Genomic DNA, 12,620 nt, shown 5'->3' on the forward strand with positions numbered 1-12,620 from the left:
CAAGGAGGTGGTACAGGACCCAGAAGGTGCATACTTAAACAACTCAAAAACTGCTTCTTCCCCTCTGCCGAATGATTTATGAGTATTACCTCATTGTTCCTTTTTTGCACCATTTATATTGTAATTTACAGTAAATTTTATATCTTTGCACTGTACTACTGCACAAAACAAGTTTCATGTCATATAAGACAATGATAATAAACCTTAGTCTGTTTTTGAAATGTTTTTTCTGTACTTTAAATATTCTCATTACATAGTTTATTCTCCTGTGACTAATACTCTGAAAATGATTAAGAAATAAAATAGGGGAGAGGCAAAAAGAGGTTGGGGATAGGAAGTATGAGTGTGGAAAGTGTGAAAAACAGCTATTTGTTGCATGGGAGGGTTGCAGATATTCATTACAGGTGAGAGGACAAGGCAGAGGGGTTAAAATTGCTCTGAGGGTGGAGAGATAGTGAGAGCTCTTGGCCCATTTCCTGCATCTCCAGCTCTATCTCTCTCTGTCATCTGCACTCCATCGTGACACCTTCAGATGGTATGGTCTCATTGCATTCCATATTCACCCTTAATTCATCGCCTGTTAGTTCAACTTGAGCCTTTCCTGATCTGTTCTGGGCAGGTATGAACACTTCGGCATGCACCAATATATCTGCCATTGGTCTAGAGCAGCTCTGTTGTGCCACCAAGTGGTGATTTTAAATTACTGCTCTTCCCATGGGCAGAAAGGGGCTGCATTCAATTGGTTAACAGTCGTGCAACATTAAATGGCATGTCATCAAGTTCACAGAGAACTCATAAATGTAGAGGCAAGGCCAATGGAAAAAAATGCCACTGTTTTAATTTTTTTATTGATTAAAACAAAACTAAGTTTCCATGCCAATTTGTACTTCATCCTTTCCTTCTGAAGGGAGAATCGACCTCCTTTAGTCTCTCTCCCCCTTTATGTTGCAACTTCCTTCACCTGAGTATCATTATACCTGCTCCCATTAAGGTCAAATCGCTTAATCTACGACAATAAAATCAGAAGTAAAGATGGGTCTGTGAGATTTTTCTTTCAGCTCAACTATTTTATACGAAGTAATGAAAAGATATTTGAATTTTGACAGTAAGCTATTCTGCGATTGAGGTGGGTAAAAATTTATTGGATACAATATGCTTTCCTTAGGAGGCAGCCTTCAAAAATTATTTCATTCGATTACTTTACTGATATTTTACTATAAATTGTTTTAGAGGAGAGTGAATTGTATTAATTGTATTTGTAACTGTCAAAAAGAAATTTGTTAACAAGTTCCTCTTAAGGGTGGCTAAAATAGAAAACATCAGGTTGGAACCTTTTGAGAATTCTTAAAAACAGATCTTTGTAAATACACTCACATGAAATTGAAATGCAGAAAAAGTAAAGCAATGATTAAATATCCAGTGCTGAATAGTTACATTTAGTCTGGGCTAACGAAATTTTAGAAGAATATTATAGCCTTTTCAGTCTCGATTGCTGACACACAATGCTTCATCACCTGGCATTATATTACTTCCTCAAGACCCATTGCAAATGGAAATACATTGATATTTAGCTTTAATGTCATTGATTAGATAAATACTTTCAAAGATACATGCAAGTACAAAGCACAAGACACAAAAAAGTGACTTCACAGTGCTTTCTAAAGTATAATTAATTTGCTATTACAATGAAATTACTGATACTTAATGGAACTAAGATGTAAGTCAGACAATAAGAATAGAAAACACTCTCCAGGACAATATCTGTGGAAAGAGAAATACAGTTAACTTTCAGGTGAAGACCTTTCATCAGAACTTTTGATTTTCAAATAATTAAAATTTGCAGCTCATCCTATTATAATATACCATATTACTGTACATAAGGCATAGGAGCAGAATTAGGCCATTCAGCCCATTGAGTCTTCTCTGCCATTCCTTCATGGCTGATTTATTATCCCTCTCAACACCATTCTGCCTTCTCCCCATAATCTTTTGATGCCCCAATTAATCAAGAACCTATCAACCTCCGCCTTAAATACATGAGCCGGCAAATAATTAGCTGGATCCAAAATTGTTGATGTTTGCCTAAGTTTGAAAGTAGTTTATTGCGCACAAGGACTGGTTTTGTTTAAACAGGCTTTACCCTAAGCATTGTACATTACCAGCCATAAAATGATAATGAAGAATATGGATTGAGCAAAATATGAAACATAGACTGTTAGACTAAAGTTAATGGATATATTGCTCAGAGAAGAGATAAATCAATGCAAAAATTGTTACATAGACGGGGTTCTTAAAACATTACATAACCTTTCGATTTCTCTCATTAGAAAAATACCATGAGGTAATCTTATCAGATTAAAGGCTGAAAAGTCTTCTGGACTTAATGAGCTGCAAATTGAGGACATTAAGCAAGTGGCTTCAAAAATAGTGGATAATAGATTCTCGAAAGGTCCCGAAGAACTGAAAAATTGCAAATGTTTCTGTGCAGAATAAGAAACGTAGAATAGTTGGCCTAGCATCTGCAATTGGGAAATTGCTAGACTCTATTATTAAGGAGGTAATGATAGTCAATTTTGAAACTAAGAGGACAATCAGGCAGAGTCAACGTAGAACACGACAACACAGGAACAGACCTTTTGGCCCACAATATTGTGCCAAACCAACAAAAAAAACAAATCAAAAACACCCAACACCAGTCCCTCCTACCTATACCATGTCCATATCCCTCCATCTTCCTTGCATCTATTTTCTTATCCAAATGTCTCTTAAAAGCCTCTACCACATACCAGGCAGTGCATTCCAGGCATCCACCTCTTCCTGAGTAAAAAACTGCCCTCTGGTTTTAGACATTACGGACATTGGGATTATGTTGACTTCTTGAACACCTGACGATTAAATGTAGACCATTCTATATGCCTCAGGGGTTCTCATCCGTGAGCCTGACTGCAGTTTGTATACCACCAGCGGCCGATTATAAGCAAGCACTCGCGACACCGCACGATATTGTCTGCAGGCAAGAAACAGCCTATTCTGGCGCATTATAGTCGGCAACTTGAACCAGGCCTGTTTGAAGAAAACCCTGCCCAATTATCATCAGCATGTAACCTGTTGCATCAGAGGTCCCAGCACACTAGACCACTGCTACACTACAATAAAGAATGCTTGTCTTTCCTTCCCGAGACTGCGTTTTGGCAAATCAGACCACTCGGCTGTGCTCCTACTACCTGCATACAGACAGAATGTAAAGAGGAAGGCTCCAGAGATCAAGAAAACTAACAGGTGGTTGTGGGAGGCAGAGGAGCAGTTACAGGATTGCCTTGTCGGTGGACTGGGCCGTGTTCCAAACTTCATCTGAGGACCTAAATGACTACACTAAGGTCATAACAGAAAATATTAAAACAGTTGTGGATGAGTGTGTGTACCCACAATATCATTCAGGGTTTACACCAATCAGAAGCCTTAGATGTACCATGAAATGCTGAGAGCCAGATCAGAGGCATTCAAGAATGTGACTAGAGGTGCAGGTACAATTTCCAGAGAGCCATCTCAAGGGCAACGTGGAGATTCCAGACTAGAATGGGATCAATGAGGGATACTCTACAACTGTGGAAGGGTTTGAATGCCATAACCTCCTAGAAAGTAAAATCTTGCAACATAGGAGATGGCAGAGCTTCGCCTCCAGATGAGCTCCATGCCTTCTGCCTTTCTCAACCTCCATATCTCTTGATGATCCTTTGGCCTCTGTATCTGAAGACGATGTGGGACCTGCCTTCGAGAGAGGAATCCAAGGAAAGCATCCAGTCTGGACAGAGTAGTGAAGACCTGTGCTGACCAGCTGGCTGGTGTGTTCATGGACATCTTCAACATCTCGCTCCAGCAGTGCGTAGTACCCACCTGCTTCAAGTAGGCTTCAAGACTGGTAACCTGCCTCAGTGAATATTGCTCAGTGGCACTTACAGTACATCCACAGTGATGAAGTGTTCCGAGAGGCTGGTGTTGAAGCCTATCAGCTCCTGTCTGAGTGACGACTTGGATCTTCCCCAATTTGCTTATCGAAGCAACAGGTCTACGGCAGATGCCATCTCATTGGCTCTTCACACAAACCTGGCACACGTGGACAGCAAAGGTGTATAGATGATGCTCTTTATCGACTACAGCTCGGCATTCAACACCATCATTCCCTCAAAACTAATCATAAACTCCAAGACCTGGGCCTCAATACCCCCTTGTGCAATTGGATCCTGGATTGCCTCAGTCAGTTCCTCCACAATCTCCATCAGCACAGGAGCACCACAGAGATGTGTGCTTAGCACCCTGCTCTACTCGCTTTACACCGATGAGTATGTGACTAAGTACAGCTCCAACACCATATACAAGTTTGCTGATGACATCATTGTTGTGGGCTGCATCAAAAGGGATGATGAGTCAGCATACAGGAGGGAGACTGAAAATTTGACTGAGTGGTGTAATAACAAAACCCTCTCACTCTAAGTCAATAAGACCAAGGAACTGTTTGTAGACTTCAGGAGATGGTAACCAGAGGTCCTTAAGCCAGTAATCATCAGAGGTGGAGAGGGTTGGTAACTTTAAATTCATGGGTGTCACTACCTCAGCAGACCTGTCCTGTACCCATCATATAAATATTATTATGAAGAGAGCCCAACAGCGCCTTTACTTCCTTAGGGGTCTGCGGAGATTCGGCATGCCAACAAAAACCCATGGCAAACTTCAATAGATGTGTGGTGGAAAGTGTGCCGACTGGCCGGATTACGGCCGGGTATGGGAAGACTAATGCCTTTGAGCGGAAAATCCTACAAAAGGTAGTGGATTTGGCTTAGTGCATTACAGATAAAGCCCTCCCAACCTTTGAGCACATCTACGTGAGATGTTGCTGTAGAAAAGCAGCATCCATCATCAAAGATCCTCAGCACCCAGGCCATGCTCTTTTCTCGCTGCTGCCATCAGGTAGAAGGTACAAGAGCCTCAGGACTCTCACCACCAGGTTCAAGAACAGTTACTACCCCTCAGTCATCAGGCTCCTGAACAAAAGGGGATAGCTACACTCATTCTATTTCTGATGTTTCCACAACCGATGGTTTCACTTTAAGGAATCTTTATCTTGTTATTTCATACTCATTATTTATTGCTATTTATTTACATTTGCACTTGCACAATTTGTAGTCCATCAATCCTGTTTACAGTCACTGTTCTATAGATCTGCTAAGTATGCCCGCAGAAAAAAGAAAAAATATGTACTCTGATAATAAATCTTATTTTGAACTTTTTGAACATTGACCCTTTGGAAACAAATGCGCTCTGACAACTCTATACCTCTCATCTCTTGTAAACTTCTATTAGATCTCCTCTTGGCCTCTGATGCTCCAGAGAAAACAACCCAAGTTTATCCAGTCTCTTGCGATAGGCTGATGTTCTTTGGAGTTTAGAAGAATGAGAGCTGATCAGATTGAACATGATTTTACAAAAAAAAGAAATTATATTGGGCAAATTTGCTGGAGTTCTTTAAGGATATAACAAACAAGATTAAGTTAAAAGATAACTGGCACCTATGTGATGCCTTTGGATTTCCAGAAGGCATTTGATAAAGTTGTACATAAAGTTATAGCAATAGTTAAGAGCAGATTGGGATAGGGGTGATGCACTGGCATGGATAGGGAAGTAGCTAAGTAACAGAAAATAGAGACTGGGAATAAATTGTCTATATTGGCAGTCAGTAACTGGTGAGTGCTATGAGGATTAGTGCTGGTGCATAGAATACAAAAAAAAATAGGAAAAATCTCAAGTAATTTTAAGGCTGTGGTGGGACCATACTTACAATGTGGCATGTAGTTTTGTTACCTAAACTGAAGGAAGGCTGCAGTTAGTGCAGAAGGTGTTCACTGGTTTGAGAGAGCTAATACAAAGTTTGTGAGTTTGGGCCAATGTTTAGTGGAGTTTAGAATAGTGAGAGCTGATCAGGTTGCAGATCTGATTTCAGATTGACCCTGTCCAGTGCACCACAGTGGTGAAATGGTTAGCACAACGCTTTGAAGTACAGGAGACCAGGGTTCAATTCTCACTGCTGCCTGCAAGGTGTTGGTACGTTCTTCCTGTAACCACGTGGATTTCCTCTGGGTGCACTGGATTCCTCCTGTAGACTGAAGACATACTGGTTGGTAGATTAATTGGTCATTGTAAATTGTCCCATGATTAGGCTCAGGTTAAATCGGCAGATTGCTGGGTGACGTGGCTCGAAGGATCGGGGGTGGTGGTGTGCTTATTGTGTGCTGTATCTCAATAAATAAAAATATAAAAAATATAAGAATGTGAATTGAGTTGACAAGGTGGATACTAAGAGAATGTTTCTCCTAGTGGGAATATCTAGTGACGGCCCATCTAAAACTGATGTGAAGAGGAATTTCTTCCTTTGGAGGAGTGTGAATGCATGGAATTCCCCCTGCCAGAGAGCAATGGAATCAGACCTGTTGAAAATACTTTATGATGCTCTTTCTATTTTCTACATGTTGTGCAAAATGAATGGAGCTGGCCACATTTGAAGTGGAGTTGCTGTGTGATTTTGCAAAGTGGACAAAGTCCTTGTTTCCGTGATTTCTCTGTATCGTGATTAGTTCAGACAATTCACTTGACTGTTCACAAATCTCCCTTCTTTTGCGATATGCAAAACCAAAATGATCGGCAAACCTCCTGACATTATTACGGCTGAGCAGTGGTCCGTCAGCCATGTTCAAGGCATAACACAAAACCAGTAAGATACAATCAAACTTTGAGGTAATATCTTTAACAATGTAGAAATGACTATTTAAATCAAAGTTAATCTGGTCTAGTCACTCACAATTACAAAGTACTGATCTCTAGAGTGTACATACGCAGTATCTTTTCTAACATTAACCCTTGACCCGCAGAGTAATTTGGCATTGATTTTCTCTTGTATTAGATTTGACATTGTGGTCACTTAATGTACTACATATTTATTGATATTGTTGTTAATCTATGATTCCTTCCTGGGAACCTCACCTTTTCTGTCATCCTTTGTTTTGTTTTCACTACTGCGTGATTGGCTTTGAGAGCGAAGTTTACAATATTTTTATTAATGACTGTGGTCTGACAACAATAACATCTCAAGGTACAATATATGAGGAAGGTGCAATTGTGAGTTCATAAGCAAATTGGTGTAAATGTTGTAGTGTACACGTGATTGTGCAACAGAATGCAGTTTCTATTACGTATTTCTATATTTGCTACTGATTTTTTGTTATACACAGTAAAAGAAAAATACTTGCCTTTGTTTTGGTTTGGATTTTGCTCATTATCATTGTTAACAACATTGTCTTCAGCTCACCTAAGTCATACGCTGCCCTGTGATTTTTTTCTGTTGAAGAGGAAGCATTTGGAGGCACTGCAGTTGTGATCACTCCAATGTCAATAACTGTTGATGTGTTGAAGCTCAAAAAGTCCATAAAGTACTACATTGACAATTTTGGGTTTGAGTGTCACTTTCAATGAAAAAAAATTCCCAAAAATGTTAAAGGGGTGTATTAATGTAAGGAAATACTCTGTCAATTCTTTACTGAGTAAATAACAACCAAAAAAGATAGTTGAATGATCTTATCACTTTGACACTTGTACAAGTTGTAAATGTTCACCTCTACCAGTGGCTACATCCTCCGAGTAGTTTAGTAAATTACAAATGAGTACTTAGGATTGTAGACATTGTTGATCTTTGCATTGGCTTCAACACTTATGACATGCTTTGAAGATTTCTGATTCACCAAATTTGCTCAATGACAGATATTTTTGCAGAAAATATTAATTTTCCCACACAGCTTACAGTATTTCCCTGAGGCATATCAAACAGCTTTGTGTGGGACAGGCTATCTTCATAATAAAAGCACTGTTTTGAGATCTTCTTACCCTGCTGATGCTAATGATAAGCATTGTTGGTTTTGAGCAAAAAAAACCCAGCTCTGGTATATATTTTCCATGTGTTGCTATTTTTGGAGGGGATAATATTTCATAAATATTCTTTAATTCTTCACCATCCTTTGTTTAACAAGAGTGCTTTTGTTTCTTGTTGCACACCTTCAACTACATGAAACCACTTTTCTCAAAACCACAGAACCAAATATGACTTGGTATGCACATTGAAGATCCTAATAGTCAGTATGACCATAGCTGTCCTAACATAGTGCAAATGCAGAATTAGTCACATTGAACATATTGAGTGTTACTGCTGTTTAAATGTGATGGTGGGTGACTTGCACACATTCAGGTCAATTAGCCTTGGTGTGAGATCTGAATAACATCTCTGACTGTGGGGTTATATGCTGGGTTGACTCAGATGCAAGAACTCATACATTCTATATCAGAATTCAGCACCATATGTCAGTTTGGGTGAAACGCACACACACAACATGCTTAAACTTGCAAGGGGTGCATTCTCAGGTCCTTCATGCTCATCACCAATGTAAACTGCAACCATTAAATCCTTGCATCTGTGATAATTATACAGACACACTGCTGAGAGCACAGTAAAACAATAACTGCTTTTTTCATTACTGTAGCTGAGATACTGAGCACTGTCTTAAGGGGGGACCAAAAACTTCAAAGAAAATGTAGCAATATGGCATAATAATAACGTAACATGTGTTTAAACCATTTGCAGCATGTTAATGGTGATTTATAACTGGATGGTTTTAAACTAAATTATACCCAATGAAATGTTAGGTCAAATGTGTTAAAGCCCCTTGATGGCAAATTCATCCATGGTCACAAGAACAAATTGTGTGCTATCACATCAGCTTCCCATAGGCGTTCCTTTAGAGCAATTTATGGCAAATCTAGCAAATAACTTCAGTCAACAATCTTCAAATCTAGATTGTAGATTTGATTTAAATTGCAGCTCCAGACAATATGTTCCTAAAAGCCTTGAATCACAGACCAACAATGCTGATTAAAATTTATTTAGATGTCTATAGTGTGGGTGTGAATTGGGAGGTGTGATGTTTGTCTGTTGTTTCAAAGAAAGCATTGTGGATGCATTGTAAATATGTAATTGTCCTTTGATGTTTAACACATAAAATCCCAGGTAGTGTTGGGCCAGCCAGACTTTTTTCCAACTGAAAGGGTCTCCCTATGATGCCTGCTGTATCTTGTTTTTGCTATAGAAACATAGAAAACCTACAGCACAATACAGGCCCTTCGGCCCACAAGGTTGTGCTGAACATGTCCCTACCTTAAAAATTACTAGGCTTACCCATAGCCTTCTATTTTTCTAAGCTCCATGTACCTATCCAAAAGTCTCTTAAATGACACTATCGTATCTGCCTCCACCACGGTTGCTGGCAGCCCATTCCACACACTTACCACTCTCTGAGTAAAAAAAAAAAATTACCCCTGACATCTCCTCTGTATCTACTCCCCAGCACCTTAAACCTGTGTCCTCTTGTGGCAACCACTTCAGCCCTGGGGAAAAAGCCTCTAACTATCCACACTATCAATGCCTCTCATCATCTTATACACCTCTGTCAGGTTGCCTCTCATTCTCCATCGTCTCAAGGAGAAAAGGCTGAGTTCACTCAACCTATACTCGTAAGTCATGCTCCCCAATCCAGGCAACATCCTTGTAAATCTCCTCTGCACCCTTTCTATGGCTTCCACATCCTTCCTGTAGTGGGGCGACCAGAACTGAGCACAGTACTTTAAGAGGGGTCTGACGAGGGTCCTATATAGCTGCAACATTACCTCTTGGCTCCTAAATTCAATTCCACAATTGATGAAGGCCAATACACCGTACAACGTCTCACCGTACGCTCCCCTGCCCCTTTCTTTCTACCTAGGCCTCCCATCCCATGATCCTTTCCCTTCTCCAGCTCTTTATCCCTTTTGCCAATCACCTTTCCAGCTCTCAGCTTCATCCCACCCCCTCCGGTCTTCTCCTATCATTTCGCATTTCCCCCTCCCTCTCCTACTTTCAAATCTCTTACTATATTTCCTTTCAGTTGGTCCTGATGAAGGGTCTCGGCCCAAAATGTCGACAGTGCTTCTTCCTATAGATGCTGCCTGGCCTGCTGTGTTCCACCAGCATTTTGTGTGTGTTGCTTGAATTTCCAGCATCTGCAGATTTCCTCGTGTTCACTTCCTCATCCAGGTCATTTATAAAAATTATGAAGAGTAGAGGTCCCAGAACAGATCCCTGAGGCACACCACTGGTCACCAACCTCCATGCAGAATATGACCCGTCTATAACCGCTCTTTACCAGTCCTGGATCCACAAAGCAATGTCCCCTTGGATCCCATGCCTCCTTACTTTCTCAATAAGCCTGGCATGGGGTACCTTATCAAATACCTTGCTGAAATCCATACACATCTACTGCTCTTCCTTCATTGATGTGTTTAGTCACATCCTCAAAAAATTCAATCAGGCTCATAAGGCACAGCCTGCCCTTGACAAAGCCATGCTGATTATTCCTAATCATATTATACCTCTCCAAATGTTCATAAATCCTGCCTCTCAGGATCTTCTCCATCAACTTACCAATCACTGAGGTAAGACTCACTGGTCTATAATTTCCTGGGCTATCTCTACTCCCTTTCTTGAATAAGGGAACAACATCCGCAATCCTCCAATCCTCTGGAATCTCTCCCGTCCCCATTGATGATGCAAAGATCATTGCCAGAGGCTCAGCAATCTCCTCCCTCACCTCCCACAGTAACCTGGAGTACATCTCATCTGGTCCCGGCGACTTATCCAACGTTATCAAGTAAAGAGGCTACTTCATACCTACCAGTACTTTTTTTCCGATAACTTCTTTCACACAACAATTCCCTCCCAATATTTACTTCTACAACGATTCCAAGTACACTGATGTCTAATGTAACATTATTAATTTCCAATTGAGAGGAAAGAAGGAATTTCTATTTCAAAATGTTAATAAATTCTCACATTAAATAACAGGTCTTGCCTTAATGGAGTCAATGTTCCTGCGGTGAACAAATGCAGATTTTCCGGGAATCTAGGTTCTGGTCTTGTTTGCTCTAATTTCTCCTTCCAAAGGGCTGGGAAAATTCCAACTACTTTCACTTGGTTGTTATTTGTGCTTGTGTGCTTGAGCCTCTCAGCTGTATTGTAACTAAGCATGGAACATGACCTTTTAAATAATTAAAGTCCTACAGTGTGATGTATGGTTGAGGGGTTTTAGCCTGCCAAAAATGTGGCTCAGTTAGAATGTGAACTTTCATTCAGTTATAATGTTTACTAAAGTTAGAGCTTCATTATCTTCTCCTGCAATAGTTTTTAAAAAAAATCTAATTGGTTATTTTTTGCCAAATCTCCTTGGCTATGCCTAAGTGGCATAAAGTATTCTGGAGATCCCCGCTGTTTCTTTAAGAACTGTTACAGGTGACTAATTGACTTGTTTTTGTTCATTTGCAGGGAATGGGACAGAGAGTTAGCAACATCAAAGAATAATCCCAAGCTAGTGAATGCACTTCGCCGTTGCTTTTTCTGGAGATTTTTATTTTATGGAATTCTGCTGTACTTTGTGGTGAGATCTTGTTCAATACTGATCCTCTTAGTCGACCAATGAAGCATCAGATTTTTCGTATTGTGGCAAATCTATTTTGTAACTTATGTAACTTATTTTAGTTATCTTATCATATCAAACAGGTAATTCTAGAAACAAGAGAAGCTAGGCAGCATCCAATATCTGTACATATAGCTTCAGGTAATTGCTCTATGGCAGAACACAAGAGGAACACATGAACACAAGAAAACAAGAGGCCACCAGCTCCCCACCCCGCCCCAACCTTGCTCTGACATATATTACAATCATACTGATCTATGTTCTTCAATTCTTCTTCTGTGCCAGTTCCCCATAACTCCCAATTCCTTAATCTTTGAAATAGTTCTCTGCCTCTACCTAATGATACAGGTAGATCTATCCATTACCATCATCAGGTGCAGGGAATTCTGAAGAGTCTTCCCCTTGGACTGAAGAAATTTCTCTGTTTTCAATAACCAACTCCTTATTTTGTAGTTATGTCCCCTTGTTCATGACTCTCCTGTTAACGAAAACACTTCAATATCTACTCTGTCAAACCCCCTTAAGATCTTAAAAGTTCGAATAAGGTTGCTGTCATTCTGGTAAAGTCCAAGGAATATAGACCCAAATTATCCAGTTTCTACTGATAGTATGACTTTCTGATCCCATGAATTAGACTGGTAAATCTTATTTGGGCAGCCTTTTATTCTTCTATGTCTTTTTTGGTTAGGAGACCAAAACTGTGCACAGTAATACAGCTGTGGTTTCAATAGCTCCCTGTACAAGTGTAACAAAATCTCCCTATTCTGAAACTCCAACCCCTTCAAAATAATGACCAAAAGTGCCATTTTGTCTTTTTAACTCCTTGCTGAACCCTCCTGCTAACTTTTTGTGATTCATGAAATTAGATCGCTCTGAACTTCTCTCATTTGCATTCTCTTCCAATTTGGATAATAATCTGCCTTTTGATTCCTCTTAGTGAAGCACATAACCTCATACTCCCCCCACATGAATCTCCATTTGCAAGGTTTTTGCTCAATCACTCGATATATCTCCTGATGC

The 12,620-nt window shown here is 40.0% G+C and overlaps 1 protein-coding gene across 1 annotated transcript in view; it reads left to right on the forward strand.

Moving 5' to 3' along the window:
* cftr (CF transmembrane conductance regulator) overlaps nt 1-12,620 on the forward strand; it is a 150,171-nt gene that overhangs the window by 25,099 nt on the left and 112,452 nt on the right. The window contains exon 3 of the mRNA XM_073059522.1: nt 11,450-11,561. Coding sequence (XP_072915623.1) covers nt 11,450-11,561 — 112 coding nt within the window. The remainder of the gene's footprint in view (nt 1-11,449; nt 11,562-12,620) is intronic.

The sequence above is a fragment of the Hemitrygon akajei genome, chromosome 10 (assembly GCF_048418815.1).
Source record: "Hemitrygon akajei chromosome 10, sHemAka1.3, whole genome shotgun sequence".
NCBI classification, from domain to species: Eukaryota; Metazoa; Chordata; class Chondrichthyes; order Myliobatiformes; family Dasyatidae; genus Hemitrygon; species Hemitrygon akajei.